Genomic DNA, 19,484 nt, shown 5'->3' on the forward strand with positions numbered 1-19,484 from the left:
GGTCAGACACGTAACTTGGAGACCAGTTACTACATTCAGGACTACTGTTTATTGCTCTGATGATGCTTAACCTGCAGCTCCACTACAAAATGGGGCATCTGATGAGACAACCTCAACAAACCCTTAGCACCATAACTGTACGTTAAGGACACAGGAGTTAGGCCAGCATCATCACTTGCAAATCAGGGCATTGGCTTTGTTGGCCCCTAGGCTGGACAACCGCTTTAAGGGATTAACTATTGGGGCTTCCATATGCTTCTTACCCTGGACATCTCGGTGAAGGCACATATACAAGAGAGACCACAGAAGTGTGTTTGTAGTCGTGTCTGTTCCTGCAATGAAGAGATCACCAATAATATAGAACAAGTAATCCGTGTTGAAGCTACTCTCAATTTGAGTTCTTTGCTCCTCATCTATATGAAGAAGGTACATGTCAATAAAATCCCTGGGGTTCTCCGGGTCTAAGGAAAGCTTATGCTCCTCAATTATCCTTTTCAGAAAGGCTGTGATATCTATAACAATTTGTCTTAACTCTTTGAATGGTCCAAATGGAAGATAGTACATCCAAGAGCAAACGTTAGAGAGGATGGCCTCACTATTGACACTGATCTCTAGTCCACGGGACATCATGCTCAGCATGGTCTTGAACTCCTTATCCTCATAGTCAAAACGTTTGCCAAAACTTATGGAACAGATGACATTGGAGACTGCATTATTGATGATCTGAAAGGGGCTAAAGCCTTTATCACCATACTTCAACATTTCTGCCTTCACATATTTAAACTCTTCAATAATTCTTGGTTCCAGGCTGAGCTTTCCGAGTCCAAAGTGCCTTAAAGTGGAATGGGAAAATCTTCTCTGCTGTCTCCATACAGGACCATATGTTCCAAAGACAATACCTAAAAAACAGAATAAGCCATATTTCTGGTTAGCAAAAGCCACCTAAGCCTCCTGTTTTTTCACATTGCAATAGTGCCACCATTTGCACTGTAAAGGCCAACAGCAAACATCAGATTTTCCCAGGATTTTATTCAATCAGCTGTATATTTCTCCTGCAGCAGCCACTGCAGTGGACTTTTACATGGAATCTATTCATATGAAAGGCCACACTAATTACATGGACAGCTCAAGTCTGCCAGAGCAGAGGGTCTCAAGTGTGGAACCCCCTCTCCGGTATCCATATGCCCAATCTGGGCACATGGACAGAGCTGGTCTTTGGAAGACATCTATAATTAAAGTGGTTCTCAGCTTTAAAACACTCCCTACTTGTAAGAAGGGTTCCTTGACAAAAATTAAATAGAAAATGAAGAACCTGGCAGAAGAGTTCAATTTTTCCTGCAGCGCCACCACAGGGAAAATTAAGCATTACACAGTGATCATTCATATCATTGAGCAGTCTGTAATGCAATACAGGACAGGTCCTCCAGAGAAAAACACGTTCTTTAACTATCTTCCCCCTGAAGAAGCTTTGCGTGAAACGTACATTGGGGCTGTTGGTGCACCACTCAGGTATCTATTGTATGGCTTTGTTGCGGACATCTTAGTCTGAATGATTTATATATTTATACATTTTGCTATTCTTGCACTATGCACTTTATATTGTCTTTCTGTATATTGTATGATATCTTTACCTTGTTCTGATAGTCCTGTCCAATTATATGTATTTTACATCCTGTTTGGCCCATATGCATAACATATCCTTGTATTAATTTGCCATAACGGGATGAGCCTCTAGTGGTGCTTCATGCTATCCGGTGTGCTCTCCATCCACCATCATATTGTGTTTTGTGTACATTTTATTGTTTTTGTCTCGATTGGAGACGTCTAATAAAGTTTATATATAATATATTATTGTGTGCTGGCCCTTTTCTTCTTTTGGTGTTTTACTTCACGTGTCGGCTTGGCACAGGTACTCACTACTGTGAGTCATCTACTATTGGTGTACCATCCACTCTGTCAAAGAAATGAGGTGCTGAATAGAGGAGTCCCACTTATGAGGAAAATGAACATGGAAGAACAGTAGACAACACTTTAAACTGACTAGGTCCATATTCACTGTACACTTTCAAGTACAAGTTAGACCACTTCAGCAACTAAATTTGACAGCCCCATTGAAATGAATGGGTCAGGATTCAGTGCGGGTGCAATACGTTCACCTACCGCATTGCACCCGCGCGGAAATCTCGCCCGTGTGAACACAGCCTTAGTCTTGATCTTTGAGATGTTTCTACACCTTGACTGGAGTCCACCAGTGGTAAATTCAGCTATGATTTAGAAAGACACAGCCCTGTCTATATAAGGTCTCACAGCTGACAATGCATATTTGAACATAAACCAAGCCATGAGGAGGAAAGAACTTCCTGTAGAGATCATAGACAAGATTGTGTGGAGTCACAGAACTGAAAAAGGTTACAAAAATAATGTCTAATGCAGTGAAAGTTCCCAGAGGCACAGTGGCCTCCGTAATTCTTAAATGGAAGAAGTTTGGAACAACCAGGCCTCTACCTAGAGATGGCAACCACACCAAACTAAGTAATCAAGGGAGAAGAGCATTGGTTAGAGAGGTGACCAACAACTCAATGGTCATATTGGCTGCGCTCTAAAGATCCTGTGTGCAGATGGCAGAAACTTCCAGACAGTCAACCATTACTGCAGCATTCCACCAAAGTGGGCTTTATGGTTAGAAAACAGCCTCTCCTCAGTAAAAGATACATAAAAGCCCACCTTGAGTTCACAAAACACCTAAAGGACTCAACCCAAGAAACAAGATTCTCTGGGCTGATAAAACCAATACTGAACTTTTGGCCTCAATTTTTGGCCACATTTTAGTTATGTCTGGAGGTAACAGGGCAGTGCTCATCACCTGCCCAGTACCATCCCTTCAGTGAAGCATGGTGGTGGCAGCATCATGCTATAAGGAGTGTTTTTTCAGCGGGTGGGACATCAAGACTGGTCAAGTTTAAAGGACATCTGAATGGAGCAAGATATTCTTAATAAAAACCTGATTTAGAGTGCTCTGGACCTCACACTGGGCGGAAGGTTCAACTTCTAATAAAACAATGAGCCCAAGCACGCAGCCAAGACAACACAGGAATGGCTTAGGGACAACTCTGAACGTTCTCGAGTGGCCCAGCCACAGCTCTGACTTAAACCTAATCGAACATCTCTGGAGAGACTTGAAAATGTCTATAGACTGTTCTCATCCACCCTGACAAAGCTTGGGAGGATCTGCAGAGAAGAAAATGCCCAAATCCAGATGTGCTAACCTGGTGGCATCATACCCAAGATCAATAGAGGCTACAATCTCTGCCACAGGTGCTTCCCCTAGTACTGAGTAAAGGGTCTGAATACTTATGTCAATGCAAAGATTTCTAACACTTTGTCATTATGGGGTATTAAGTGCAGAATGATGGGGGGGGGAAAAAAAAGATTTATTTTAGCACAAAGCCGCAACATAACAAAAAAATAATAAAAAAATATATATATATATATATATATATATATATATATTAATATGGAAAAAAAAAAAAAAAAAGTAAGAGGGTCTGAAAACTTTCCAAATGCATTGTATATAGCCATAATAGAAAACTTGACTTTCACATGTCTCTACAATAAGACAGTATAAGGAGACCTGTTTGTTCTCCAAGTATGTAATATTAACCCCTTCTCGACGATGCGGCGCTGGCCGGGTCTTTAAAGATGGCGCTCGCTCCTGAGCAGAGCGGGCGTCATAGCAGCGGGGTGCCTGCTGTTTCTTATAGCAGACACCAGCAGTAATGCCTATCGCAGACATTTAACCTCTCAGATGCCGTGGTCAATCCCGACTACGGCATCTGAGCGCGCGAGACACCGGAAGCGCGTGCTTCCGGTGATGCTCCGGCTCCCCCGTGCGGTGATCGGATCTAATGATTGCTTGTTATAGTTCCCTATGGAAACTATAAAAAAAAAAACGTGCAAAAAAAGTAAAAAAATAAAAATAAATTTCAAGTCACCTCCCTCTTTCCCCAAAATAAAAGAATGTAATAAAAATACACACCATGGGTATTGCCATGTGCGAAAACGCCCATAGTATAAAAAATAGATATCTTCCCCATACGGCAAACCGCGAAATGGAGAAAAAATAAAAAAAAAGCCAAAATGGCAGATTCGCTGTTTTTGGTCGCTTCATTTTCTACAATTTTTTTAAATAAAAAGTGATCAAAAAGTCATACACACCCCAGAATGGCATCAATAAAACATTCAGATTACCCCACAAAAAGTGAGCCCCCATAGATCTCCATACACATAATTCCCAAAAAGTTATAGGGGTGAAAATATGGCGACAAAAAAAATAAAAAAACTGATTTTTTTCTCAACTTTATTATTTTATCACTATCAAAACGCAAGTAAAACTATACAGATAAAAAAAGGTATCGCCAGATTCGTACTGACCTGCAGAATGAAAGTCAGATTCATCGCACATCGAATGTCGTAGATAAAAAACCTGTAAAACTGCCAGAATAGCTTTTTTTTTGCCATTTCATCCCATTTGGAATTTTTTTCCCGCTTCCCACTACATCATATGCAATATTAAATGGTGGCTTTGGAAAGTACAACTTGTCCAGCAAGAAACAAGCCCTCATAGGACTATGTGAACAGAAAAATAAAAAAAAGAAGAAGTTATGGCTCTGGAAAGGCAGGGGGCGCAAAACGGAAAAAAAAAAAAAAAAAAAAAAAAATGAGAAAACCTCCGGGGTAGAAAGGGTTAAGACAAATGCAAGCGATTCTGGACCATTTTTTTTTTTTATCATTTATAACTGTGTTGTGCCGCGCCTGTTATTCCTACTAAAAATTTATTAACCCCCTTTGTGCACCTTGATGTACATAAGAGGTGCAAGAGGAGAGTGTATGGAGCTGGCTGTGTTATACCACTGACACAGCCGGGATCAAAAGGTAACTCCCATCCAGCCTGTTTAACCCCTCAGATGCCCTGTCAATAACTGCAGCAAATCCCAGACTGTGTAGAGAGGAGAATGGTAACACCTAGCCGTCAACCTATTCATACATTCCCAGGAGGCAAACAGAGGAATGGCCTGAAAGCATGTTAGAACATAGACATGGCTGGAGAGGCGACGGGTCCTCTTTAAATCCTTCGGCCAAGTCATTCATTTTCTATTTTCAGTTACTGAACCTTTAAATAAATCTGTTGGCGCGCTGGAAGGGGACAGTTCAGCTCTGAAGGGCAAACTGCATGAAAAACAAGAATGTTATTCTGTCCAGTATCTGCGGCATCTAATCTACTTGATAAGGGACTCTTCCATTGCAGCAATTCCATTCGGAGGTTTTCCAGCAGCCTTGACTTTGCCAGGAAATGGCTGAGAAAAACAACAGGATAGGATGGCAGCAAAATAAAAAACGGTCAGAGGCACAACAACAGGATCCATGTGGATTTCGTGGCAGGTCTGTCCAGCTATGAACACGTCTTATACAAGTCATAACCTAGCCATGATTTACGAAGGCTAGTTTCACACACGCAGTGAAGCTGTTCTTCTGCTGGAGTTCACCGGATCCGACCTAGCACTGCCAGACCCCATTGACTATAATGGGATCTGGCTGGTTTCCAGCATATGCGCCAGGTCTCGGCTGGACAAAAACTGGATTCTTGTCAGTTCCCATTGTAGTCAATGGGGTCTGTCGGTGCACGGTAATATCCGGCTAGTCCTCTGCCGGAACAGCCTGACGTACAGCTTTACCGCACGTATGAAACTAGCCTAAGCCAAACTGCACCAGAATTCTGGCTTCATTTGAACCCAAAAAAATTAAATGACATACATGTGTTACAGGATATTTACAGAATTGTGTTTTTAGTCACCTAAAGGGGGGGGGGTGAAGGGGGTGTGGTTTACCTAAAAAAGGTGTGGTTTACCAGGAAATTGGGCGTGACTGACAACGCACCACCTGTGTGGCAAAAACATGCGGCAAATTTCTGGCATAAAGCTGTGCTGTGCTCCCATTAGGTTTTTGCTCCACATTTGTTGAATAGATGGATCCGTCACCATAAGGTTCCGCTGTGATTTTTTTTTTTATTTAATGCATCTTTTTTTGCTAGACCATGCTGGATGGAAAAGCATAATCTATATACTACACTTTGCATCCTTCCCCCACCCACTCCCCAAAATGATGCGAACACAACCTTAGCCATCCAAAGGCTGGTGTAAAATGCACCAGATGTATCATCTAGCCTGAGCCATATTCAGAAATTTGGTGCATCTTTAGACTGTCTAGTCTGAAGCCGGACATGTATCAGCCGAACCCAGTGATTTTGGGTTCAGCCAACCACCTAATGTGTACTGTGGCCACCCGACCTCAGCTTAAGGAGGACCTGTCACCACAAAACGCAGTGCAATCTGAAAGCACAATGCTATAGAGCAGGAGGAGCTGAGCAGATTGATATTTAGTTTTGTTGGTAAAACCTGTAATTTATACACTTTTTTTTATTTCCTGTGAACAGATATCGGTACAGGAGGGAGGAGTTACCAGTGACTGACAGCTCTTATGCACACTTCTACACAATGCTATCAGTTACCGATAACCCTTCCCTCCTGTACCAATAGCTGTTCATAGGATATAAATGTATAAAAACAAGTTTTACTGAATCTTTTCCCACAAAACTATATATCAATCTGCTCAGCTTCTCCTGCTCAATAACATGCTGCCTGCAGATTGCACTGGATTTTAACCCTTTCTACCCTGGAGTGTTTTTTTTTTTTTGAGTTAGCGTTTTCATTTTTCGTTCCCCCGCCTTCCCAGAGCCATAATTTATTTTATTTTTTTCTAGTCACATAGGGCTTATCTTTGAGGGCTTCTCTTTTGTGGGACAAGTTGTACTCTCCAACACAACTATTTAATATTGTATAGAATGTAGTGGGAAAAAATTCCAAAAGGTGGTGGAATTGGGGGGGAAAAAATAAATAAAAATATAACTATTTTGCCAGTTTCACATTTTTTTTTTTTTTTTTTTTACGGGGTTCACTATGCGGTAAAACTGACTTGTGATCTTCATTCTCCTGATCAGTAGAATCTAGCGATACCACATATGTATACTTTTCCTTGCGTTTGATGCTGAAAAATGGTATTACTTACCGGTAATTTTATTTTACGGAGCCCATGACAGCACCACCAGAGAGAAGGATCCGCCCCCCGAGACAGGAAACCTGCAGAATAAAAAGGGCGGACACTCTCCTCCCCTTCAGTGAGTTTTCCAAGTACCGGAGGAAGGCCGCCAATATATATATATTAGACATGTAAATGAACATTTTTTTATATATAATATATATATATATATATATATATATATATATATATATATATATATATAATCACCCCCTTTTCTTTTTTTATATCTATCACCCGTGCAAAAAAGGACACATAGGGAGGGAAAGCCGTGGTGCTGTCATGGGCTCCGTAAAATAAAATTACCGGTAAGTAATACCATTTTTTCCTATCGCCCATGACAGCACCACCAGAGACTTACTAGAGGAGCTCTAAGGGTGGGATGTAGAAAGCAGGACCCCTTCACCAAAGGAAGTATCCCCCGAAAGGTTCAAGTCCAACCTATAATGTTTAAAGAAGGTAGAGGGTGAAGACCAAGTGGCAGCCTTGCAAATTCTCTCAATTGGAACCGCAGACCTCTCTGCCCAAGATGCCGCCACTGCTCTGGTTGAGTGAGTCCTTAAGCCAACAGGAGGGGACAGACCAGAGGATAGATAGGATAAGGAAATAGCAGCAACAATCCATCGGGCGATGGAATTTTTAGAGGCAGCCGAACCCTTATTCACTCCCTGATATTGCAGAAACAGTGAAGAAGACTTCCGCCAGGTAGATGTGGCCGATAGATATGCTAAGAGAGCTCTTCTGACATCAAGACAATGGAGAGACTCTTCCTCCCTAGTAGAAGGATTCTGAAAAAGGGTAGGAAGAACAATCTCCTGAGAACGGTGAAATTTAGAGACGACTTTCGGGAGGAAAGCCGGGTCAGGGCGAATGATAACTTTGTCATCTAGTATCAGAGTATACGGAGGATTTATGGAGATGGCCTGAATTTCACTAATCCTGCGGGCGGAAGTTAAGGCTATTAACAAGGCTAATTTTAAGGTCAGAAGCTTGATAGAGGAGGACTCAATAGGCACAAAGGGGGGTACTGATAAGGCTTTCAGCACTACCTCTAAATTCCACGGAGGAGGCTTAGGTACTGACACAAGGGAGGCTCTATCCACAGCCCTAAAAAACCTGGAAACCCACGGATTCCCTGCTAGGTTTAGATTGAACAAGGCAGACAGGGCAGAGACCTGAACTCTTAGAGTGCTGGCTGCTAGACCCAGTTCTAACCCCTTCTGGAGAAACTCCAGGATAGTCTGTACAGGGGCTACCGCCGGGAGGTTCCCTAACTGGATCTGAGCGAAGTCAAGAAATTTATGCCAAATCCTGCTATAAATTCCAACCGTGACCTCTTTTTTACTCTTTAACAGGGTAGAGACTAGGGCGTCAGAAAACCCTTCCTTGTTCAGCAACCACCTCTCAAATTCCAGGCCGTTAAGTGTAGGTTCTCTACGGCTGGATGTAACACCGGCCCCTGGCTTAGAAGCCCCTTGACTGAAGGGAGAACCCAAGGATCGGACACTGACATGGTTCTGAGTCCCGTGAACCAGGCTCTGCTGGGCCAAAAGGGGGCTATCAGGATAACCCTGGCCCTTTCTTCCCGAATCTTCCTCAGAACCCGGGGAATGAGGGGAAAGGGGGGGGGGGGGGGGGGGAAGGCGTAAGCTAGATGAAAATTCCACTTCTGGGACAGCGCATCCATCCCACAAGGGGACCCCGACCGGTCTAGAGAAAAGAACTTGGGAACTTTTTTGTTTGAATGGGTAACAAACAAGTCGATTTCCGGAAGACCCCAAAGATGTACAATCTTCTGGAAGACTACCGGGTCCAAAGACCACTCCCCTTGAGACAGGGTATGACGGCTCAGGAAATCGGCTTGTTTGTTCTCCACCCCCCTTATGTGAACGGCTGAAATCGAGGGACATGTTCTCTCTGCTAACTCCAGAATAGAGAAGGCCTCTTTCATGAGGGTCTTGCATCTTGTTCCTCCCTGCCTGTTTAAATAGGACACTACTGTCCTGTTGTCTGACAGAACTCTTAAATTCCTTCCTTTTATTTCTGGAAGTGAACTCTTCATAGCTAAGCCCACTGCCATCAGTTCCTTTAGATTTGAGGATTGCATTTTCTGAAGGGAATTCCAACGGCCCTGATAGGAAGAACCTTGAATGTGAGCTCCCCACCCCCAAGGGCTTACGTCCGTAGTTAAACAAACCAAATTCTCGATCTTCCAGGGGGACCCCTGTGTTAGACTTCTTTCTACTAGCCACCAGGCTAGATTCTGGATAGTCTGGGAGGAGACTTCTAGACTGGCATCCAGTGACCTGTTCTTCCCCCAACTGGCCAGAATATCCCACTGTAAGGTCCTGGAATGAAGCTGTGCCCACCTCACTGCAGGGATACAGGACGTGAGGGAGCCCAGGACTCACATGGCTTTCCTTATGGAAGTCACTGGTCTGTGGGTTAGACTCGCAACCTTGCTCTGAACGGTCTGTATTTTTTCCACGGGTAAAAAGCATCTCTGGAGAGAGGAGTCCAAAATTAGACCCAGGAACACCTGCTTCTTTAGCGGATGGGATCTTGACTTTCCCTCGTTTATCATCCAACCCAGTTTGCCTAGGATGGAACGGACCTCTAGAACAGCAAGATTGCAAGCTTCTTCTGACTGGGCTACGATTAAAAAGTAGTCTAAGTAAGGGATGAAAAGGATGTCTCTTTCCCTTATGTGGGCCGCCATCTCTGCTACCAATTTTGTAAAGACTCTCGGAGCCATGGAAAGCCCGAAGGGGAGCGCCTGGTACTGAAAATGTTCCAGATGACCGTCCAAAAACACTGCTACCCTTAGGAACTTTTGATGTTCTACAGCAATGGGAACGTGGTAATAGGCGTCCTTTAAGTCGAGAACCGCCATAAAACACTGAGGGTATAAGAGATTGATTGCTGATTTTATCGTCTCCATCCTGAATTTCTTCGGCTGAAGAAAGAGATTTAGTCTCTTTAGATTTATGATGGTTCTCCAGGAACCGTCTGGTTTCTTGACCAGAAAAAGTGGGGAATAGAATCCTTTCCCTCTTTCCTCTTCTAACACCGGGATTAAAACGGACTTTCCTACTAGTTTCACCACCTCTTCTTCCATGATGGATCTGCCCTGCACGGAACCCGGAACTATGGTGGGTAGAAATCTGGCAGGAGGAGACTGAAGGAATTCTAGATTTAGGCCTCTGGAAATGGTATCGAGAACCCAAGGGCTCGAGGAAATTCTCCTCCACTCCAAAGCGAAAGCCTTCAGTCTGCCCCCTACCGGAATGCTGGCGTCATTGCTGGTCAGGCTTCTTTTTGTCTGAGGAGGACTGGTTAAAGAAAAAATTTCTGCTCCTTCTCTGACCCCTAAACCGGTCTTCCCTAGGTCTTCTATCCTGCTCCTGGTTACTTTTAAAGGGACGAAAGGAACGGCTAAACCTGTTTTTACTGGGGAAGGAGCTCTGAAACCCGGGAAACTTTCTCTTCCTATCAGCCGCCTTATCCAGGAGGTCGTCCAAACTAGGACCAAAAAGATACTCCCCCTCACATGGAACTCCGCAAAGCTTAGTCTTGGAGGCCGTATCGCCACTCCAATTCTTTATCCATAGAGCTCTCCGAGCAGAGTTGGATAAGGCTGCTGACTTAGCAGATGCGTCCGCTAAAAAATCAGCTGCTTTTTTAATAGTAGGGAGGGAAGCCAGTATCTCCTCACGGGGACTTCTGTTTTTAAGCTGAACTTCTAATTCGGAAAGCCAAACCATTAAAGAAAGGGCCGTACAGGTGGAGGCTATACTGGGCCTAAATGATGAGGTAGATGCCTCCCAAGCCCCCTTAAGAAAGGCGTCTGCTTTTTTATCCAGAGGGTCTTTTAATATACCCATATCCTCAAAAGGCAAGGCCGTCTTCCTAGAGACCTTGGAGATGGCTACGTCGATGCGGGGAGCCCTATCCCAGGAGGCAGAGTCCTCTTCTTTAAAGGGGTATTTGCGTTTGAGGTTTTTGGAGATAAATACCCTTTTATTTGGTTTCTTCCACTCGCCTCTCGGGTCTCTTCTATGCCCATCGTAGAACGAACCGCTTTTAACAGCTTTCCCGTATCTTCTACCGGAAAACATGGTCTCCGCCCCTGACCTTCTTCCTCATCCGGAGAGGACTGCTCTGAGATGTCCGAAAATTCAATTACTGAAGAAGGCAAATCTTCCTCTCCTTCTGAAATACTGGGATTACGCCGGGTCTCTTTACGAACCGGCCTCTGATCCTTCTTAGCAGTTAACGAGGAGTTAACCTCTGACCGAACCAACGCCTGCAGACACTTATAAAAGGAAGGGGATTCCTCCGCAACCGTTCTGTCTATACAGGCCTGGCATAACTTTTTATCCCACTCTGAGGGCAACCCCACTTTGCACAGAGCACATTCTCTATTTTTCTTTTTGGTCACCACTTTTTTAGGCTTAACCTGAAACAAACAGTAACGCCAATTAGTAAAAAGGGAATCTAGGTCATAAGAGACCCCACTCACCCCTTCAGAGGTACAGGAGCAGGAGGGACCGCAAGCTCCTCAGATGGCCTGTCCTCCTCCATGATGCAGGCAAAGCCCAGTCGCAAAAGGACGCCGGCCACTGGAAAATCGCGCTCCTCTCATAGGGCGCATACTGATGACGTCACCGCCGACGCCTGCGTCGGTCACATGACGGCAGGAGCGCTATCCGGCACTCACTGCCGAAGCCGCTCCTCTTCCTCCCCCAGGCAGCCAGCGTCAGTCTTCACGGAACCTCTACAGAGGCGCCGGCTTCCAGCTCCAGCACACTGAATACTCCCTCCGGAGCTCAGCTGTGCCTCTGAACGGACCCCCGCGCATATCGATGCCGCCAATCCTACAGGGACCGCAGGTCAGTAGCGGAGCGCCACCAGGGAGAGGGATCCGAAGCATCCATGCTGCAGGCTTCCCACCGGAGACAGGAAACCACACTGAAGGGGGAGGAGAGTGTCCGCCCTTTTTATTCTGCAGGTTTCCTGTCTCGGGGGGCGGATCCTTCTCTTTGGTGGTGCTGTCATGGGCGATAGGAAAAAAAAAATGTAACTTTAAAAAATAAAAATCTGACCCCTATAACTTTTTTGTGGTTATGCGTGTGGAGCTGTATGAGGGCTCATTTTTGCGGGACGATGAGTACTTTTCATTGATAACATTCTGGGGCGTCCACGGCTTTTCTATCACTTTTTATGAAATTTTTTGGAGGGAGAAACGACAAAAAAATAAATAAAAATTAAATCGACCATTTTGACCCTTTTTCTTCATTTCGCCTTTTTCCGTATGGGATTAATACTTTTATATTTTGATAGTACAGGAATTTACACATGCGACAATACCCACGATGTGTTTTTTGGAGTCTATGATGATATTACTATTTTCCTATGGAGCCCTATTACAGGTAAGGGCTCCATAGGAAATACTATGCAGCAGCCTCCTGTCATTCACAGACAGGGGCTGTTGCACATAATCTCTGGCTCCTCCGATCGCCACACTGGGGAGCCGGAACACTTCTGGTTTTCAGAATGACGTCAGAGCGGCCCATGCGCATGGATTACGTGATCCATGCAATCACATCATCCATGCGCGTGGGGCGCCCTGACTTCACTCTGAAGCGCCCTGGGAGCCGCACGGACGGTAAGTATACTGCTCCCCACTACACTTTACCATGGCAAACAGGACTTTAGCGTCCTGGCAGCCATGGTAACCATTCGGAGAAAGCTAAACATCAGATCCGGTAATGCGCCGAAACAACGTTTAGCTTAAGGCCGGATCCGGATTAATGCATTTCAATGGGCATTAATTCCGGATCCGGCCTTGCGGCAAGTGTTCAGGATTTTTGGCCGGAGCAAAAAGCGCAGCATGCGGTGGTATTTTCTCCGGCCAAAAAACGTTCCGGTCCTGAACTGAAGACATCCTGATGCATCCTGAACGGATTTCTCTCCATTCAGAATGCATTGGGATAATCCTGATCAGGATTTTTCCGGCATAGAGCCCTGACGACGGAACTCTATGCCGGAAAAGAACAACGCAAGTGTGAAAGAGCCCTTAGATGGGTGTAATAAGTTGGGGAGGGGGGGGGGGTGTCCTTGTACAGTCTGGCAGTGGCAGCAGTGATTGGATCGTGTCAGACAGTGCAGGGACACCCCCCAAAATGTTATTTTTTTTCTTAAATATATGAAAAACAGAAACAATTTTAATCAACCATAAGCGCCAGGGAGGGAATTAGAGGGGTGCTGTATCAAATTACCGGTAAGTGTAATTATAATTGTTCCCTTCACCCATGACAGCACTATAGAGCGAGGGACAGCACTTGAAAAAGTATTCAATGCTTAGAAGACCCAGAAAGAAGTAGAGGGAATCGAAGGCTAACAAGAGGTCCGAACTAAAGTTGGATCAAGAAACATCCTAAAACCTAGGAACTTTTAAAAACTAGACATTAGCCTTTAAACCAGGCACAATCTTATAAAATGCGTTCACCTCACACATTGCACCCGCGCAGAAATCTCGCCCATGTGAAAGAGGCCTTAGAGGCAGCAGGTGCACATCCTTGTTGGACGAGCCCTGTCCAAGCCAGCTAGAGCACCTTCAGCTCTGCTGGATATGGAGGCAGAAGATGGAAGCCTCTGAAGCCAGGAGACGTTTTCGCTGGACAAATCTAGAGTCAGAATACTGAGAGAAGTTGCAGCATACAGCTGAAGCTAAGTTATACAGCTACCCTGTCAGTACAGCAGAGTCAGTAAGCAACAGTCGTGGCAGAGAGGAGTTTGCCTGCCGCAGTTTTGTTTATGCCAAAGCCTGCTGGGAACCAAGAAAAAGCCTGAAACTGTTTGGAGAAACTTTTATTCACGTAAAACTGTTATTGAACTTCATCACAAGGTCTGGACTCCATTTATTTCATCATCCCCTTCATCAACAACCACCCTTTTCATTGCTTCGGAGGCAACGCCTGGGGTCCAGCGTATCCAGGTAGGAGCTCCGCGACACCTGCACATTCAACATACAGGGACATTGTAGGCTCTGCCATTCCTACTAGAGTTGTTGCGATACCAAATTTTTGATTCGGTTTCGATACCATGAAAAAGTATTGCGATACTCGATACCACGCGAAAAAATAAACAAAAAAAGCCACGTGCATTCCTCATTTTTAAAAATGGCGAATCGCGCAGTTTTTTTTTTTTTTTTCGGTTCCGGCATTCACCACCTAGATTTTTTTTTATATTTTAATAGTTTGGACTTTTCTGACGTGGCGATGTAATATGTTTATTATTTATATATTTTATATGTGAAATTGGGAAAAGGGGGTGATTTATACTTCATATTTTAGTGTTTTTTTTTTTTTTTTTTTTTACACTTTTTATTTAATAACCATTTCCCCCCTTAGGGGCTAGAACCTGGGATCTTTCATCCCTTTTCCTATTCAGCCTGATAGATCTCTATCAGGGTGAATAGGACTCCACACTGTCCCTGCTGCTCTGTGCTTTGTGCACACAGCATCAGGGATGTCTGGGATCTTTCATCCCTTTTCCTATTCAGCCTGATAGATCTCTATCAGGGTGAATAGGACTCCACACTGTCCCTGCTGCTCTGTGCTTTGTGCACACAGCATCAGGGATGTTACCATGGCAACCAGGGCTTCTGTAGCATCCTGGCTGCCATGGTAACCGATCGGAGCCCCAGGCTTACACAGCTGGGGCTCCGATCAGAAGCTGCCACTGCACCACCAATGAGGGGGAGGGGAGAGGTCCCTGTGGCCACCAATGATTTTAATACTGGGGGGTTGAGAGGGGCCGGCGCACTGTGCCACCAATGATTTTAATGGGATGGGGGGGTTGAGGGGGGGGGGGGGCACACTGCACCTCCAATGATAATTACCCCTTTATACAGGAGGCGGGTACTGGCAGATCAGCGGCAGTTAACTGCCGCTGATCTCAGCTCCCCGTCAGGGGCAGGGTGCCGGCAATGCGATTCTGCTGCCGGCACCCGCCTCCTGTATGTGTTAAAGACTGACTACTGTATATGAGTCCAGACTTTCACTATTAGGCCACACAGAGCGGCGCCCAGCGATGTCTCAGCACTCACCATTAGTCCTGGGCGCCGCTCCGTTCGCCCGCAGTGCCCCATTACTGTCTCCTCTCCTGCTCCACATGCTGCTGATTACTATCGGAGCGATGGGAGGAGACATCAGCTTCACTAGTGGGCGTTCCTTCTCCCTGGCTGTAGCGCTGTCCAATCGCAGCGCAGGGAAAAGGAACGCCCACTAGTGAAGCTGATGTCTCCTCCCATCGCTCCGATAGTAATCAGCAGCATGTGGAGCAGGAGAGGAGACAGTAATGGGGCACTGCGGGCGAACGGAGCGGCGCCCAGGACTAATGGTGAGTGCTGGGACATCGCTGGGCACCGCTCTGTGTGGAAATAATCCTATCATTGGTGGCGCAGTGTGCCCGCCCCTCCTCCCCTCTCTTCTCATTGCCGCCCCTCCTCCACCCCTCTCTTCTCATTGCCGCCCCTCTCTTCTCATTGTTGGCAGCGGCACAGGGGGGAGGGAGGACAGCTTCCTTCTCCCCCTGCTGCTGAGAGAACATGAGCGCACCGATAGCAGCGCGCTCATGTTCAGAGATACTAGACTGCGCAGAAGCGCAGCCCAGTATCGAAAAAACGGAAATCCCGGTATCGTATCGATACCGGGACAAAAGTATCGATTGGGTATCGAAATTTCGATACCCGCAACAACCCTAATTCCTACACCTGGGTACCATCTACTATATCACTAAAAAGGGGCCCTGTGCCCTTGTTGCTTCACTGCAACTGGCATCATGAAAATAAGTACTTTTTCCTCCTGAAGGGGGCCCTGGGTGGAGGTGCCCGCTGCAATTTCAAACCAGATGTTTAGATCAAAGATCTGCTGGAGGCCCATCTTCTTGCTTTCAGTTACATCTACCAGGCGTACTATAGAAGCCAAAATATCCAACTTTCCTCGCAATCCGGCAACCATGATGGAACTCTACATGTGCATCCAATGGACCTACTTAAAGAGGTCTTTTGCAAAGGTTTATTTTATTTTTATTTTTTTAAGTAGTAAGACAAAAAATAAAAACTATACAAGTTTGGTATCGCTGCTTTCATATCGAGCTGCAGAATAAGAACACGTCATTTTTAGCCCACACAGAGCACTGATGTGAAAACCTCCAAAACCTTGGCGGAATTCTGTGTTCTTGTTTTTTTTCAATTTGCCACAAAAAATGAATTTTTTTTCTAATACGAGATTTGGTAAATTAAATGGTGACATAAAAAAATAAAAAAAATAAAATACATCTTGTCCTACAAAAAAAATAAGCTTTCATATAGTGATGTGAACGAAAAAAATAAAGTTATGGTTATTGGAACGTGGGGAGGAAAAATCCAAACATTAAAATAGGCCTCCAAACCAAAGGGTTTAAAATAAGCTAAAACAACATTAACACTGCAAGACTCCAGCGAAAGAATGATTGCAGTCCTATGATGGCTCACAAGGCTTTTCCTGTCTTTCTTGTGGGTTGTACAGAATTTAAAAGGCAGTGTGTCACCAACAACCGTTTCAACCCATGTAGGGTAAGTGCCCCAACATATCCATAACTTTCCTGTGGAAAGTCTGTCCTCTGATCCCGAGAAATGTATTTTCTATGCAAATAAGGCTTTCAGTGCACCATGGGCAGGGTCTTTCCACTTCCTGCACCTCCCCCTCGCTTGAATGACAGTCCCTGAGACATCCGGGCTGGTGATGATGGTGCTGGGAAAGCCAGGTGCACCTAATGGAGTGGGCCCACCCCTAGTGCACTGAAAAGCCTAAGTCCTAATCAAGTGAATAGGATCATCAGCCTTAGGCCTAGTTCACACGACCATATGGCTTTTTCAGTGTTTTGTGGTCTGTTTTTTATGGATCCGTTGTTCGTTTCCGTTGTGGCTGTTTCCTTTCCGTATGCCTTATACAGTATAAAGTAATTACATAGAAAAAAAATTGGGCTGGGCATAACATTTTCAATAGATGGTTCCGCAAAAACATAACGATACGGAAGACATACGGATGCATTTCCGTATGTGTTCCTTTTTTGCGGACCCATTGACTTGAATGGAGCCACAGAACGTGATAATAGGACGTTCTATCTTTCAACGGAACGGAAAGACGGAAATGGAATGCATACGGAGTACATTCCGTTTTTAATGCGGAACCATTAAAAAAGTATTTTTTATCCGTGTCCATTCCGGGGTTTTTTGCGGCCCGTATGCGGAACCATTCTTTTCAATGGGACTGCAAAAAAACTAAAAGGACTCCATGTGCATTTCATATCTGTATGTCCACAAGTCCATTGCGCAAAAACATAGAACATGTCCTATTCTTGCCCGACAAGTACAGGCATTGTTACAATTGATCTGAAAAAATAAAATAAAAACAAATGTAACATTGACATCAACCTTTTTTTCGGGCCGCAAAATACATACGGTCGTGTCCATGAGCCCTTATAGGGCACTTTATGCTGTAATGCAATCAGATCATTTTTGGGATTCCTAGTTTGGTGTGCATTTTTCATTTATGTCACACAATTGGGTGTGCACTATTACTTTGTGTGTCTATGAGTGGTTATGGGCAGGTACCTTCCATAACCAGACTTCAAATAACATAAAAACTATCTGCACCGCCAGTCAATAGTAGATAAAACCTTTTAATGGCTAACTGAAAAGGTAATGACAAAATTGCAAAGAATCTCAATTTTTCTTTTTTTTTTTTTTTATCTTCAGGCTTAAAATAAAAAGCCTGAACTTTGGCATCTCCTGACTATACTGACAGTGTAGAAACTATGACGTTTTCCAGGAAAGTATGAGAAAATAAAAAAAATAAAAACACTGTTTACTCCTCTAATGTATGGACACATCATCCATACTATCACTATATGCTGACTGATGGCTGCCACGTGCCCCACAACTGGATGCAGTGGTCAGAGGGGTGTCATCAGGATGGAGGACAAAGGGGCAGCAAGTGATAGAGCTGGAGCACAGAACTTCTGCCCCTTAGGCCTCTTTCAGATGGGCGAGATTTCACGCGGGTGCGATGCGTGAGGTGAACGCATTTCACCCGCACCGAATACGGACCCATTTTTTTTCTATGGGGCTGTGCACATGAGCGGTGATTTTCACGCATTACTTATGCGTTGTGTCTAAATCGCAGCATGCTCCTCTTTGTGCGTTTTCCACGCAATGCAGGCCCCATAGAAGTGAATGGGGCTGCGTCAAAATCGCAAGCAAGTGCGGATGCGGTGAGATTTTCACGCACGGTTGCTAGGAAACAATCGGGATGGGGACCCGATCCTTATTATTTTCCCTTATAACATGGTTATAAGGGAAAATGATAGCATTCTTAAAGGATAACTGTCACACTTAGACCCTAATTTCAATTTTCATATCTGTAGTTACTAATAACATGATATTCCAGAATCAGTTACTATTAGACTGACTTACCCCATATTTAATAAGATTCAGCCCTTAGCAACCAGTCTGAATAAAACTGCAATTTCACTATTCAGTTAAGATGGTCGCCACTGCCCTCACCCTGAGGCTAATCCCGCATGCCCTCACTAGCCGGTAACAATAACCCCCCAAAAGTGTCAGTAACCAGAGCCCTCCCCCTAAAGGGTTAATCTCCTGCAGCACAAAGGGGTCCTCTTACCACATGTGGCTTTCATTTATACACTGAGCAGATGGCAGATCTCCCTTCCCTGCGCTGCTTCAACTCTACTTTTCCAGCTCTGCTGAGTGAGGGAGCGTCTGCCAAGCGCAGGGACAGGGAGAAGTGCACACAGCCCAGGCACTGTTATCAGCTGCTGGGGAGGACCTGGCATTAATCATTTACTTACAGTCCCTGGCTGTCTGATAGAGATATATATATATATATATATATATATATATATATATATATATATATATATATATATATATATATATATATATATATTTTTTTTTTTTTCAGTTATACTTTAACACAGAATGCTTAAAGGGCTTCTGTCACCCCACTAAAGTCATTTTTATTTTTTTGCCCTAGTTACATTCCTTATAGTGCGATATATGAAAATATAATGGTGTTACTTACTTTCATTCAGCCGTTTCTTATAAAAAAGTTTTATAATATGTAAATCAGGTCTCTACCAGCAAGTAGGCGCAAAAAAACACCCCCTCGTCGTGTTGATTGACAGGGCCAGCCGCGATCTCCTCCTCTGGCCGGCCCTGTCAGCATTTTAAAAATCGCGTGCCTCTGTTCATTCGGCGCAGG

General features: G+C 44.6%; 1 protein-coding gene across 1 annotated transcript in view; it reads right to left on the bottom strand.

Annotated features, from left to right (window-relative positions):
• Positions 1-19,484, bottom strand: part of LOC122943901 (cytochrome P450 2U1) — a 44,277-nt gene that overhangs the window by 7,704 nt on the left and 17,089 nt on the right. The window contains exon 2 of the mRNA XM_044302014.1: positions 264-899. Within this exon, the coding sequence (XP_044157949.1) occupies positions 264-899 (636 nt within the window). The remainder of the gene's footprint in view (positions 1-263; positions 900-19,484) is intronic.

Source organism: Bufo gargarizans, chromosome 1 (assembly GCF_014858855.1).
Source record: "Bufo gargarizans isolate SCDJY-AF-19 chromosome 1, ASM1485885v1, whole genome shotgun sequence".
Taxonomy (NCBI): Eukaryota; Metazoa; Chordata; class Amphibia; order Anura; family Bufonidae; genus Bufo; species Bufo gargarizans.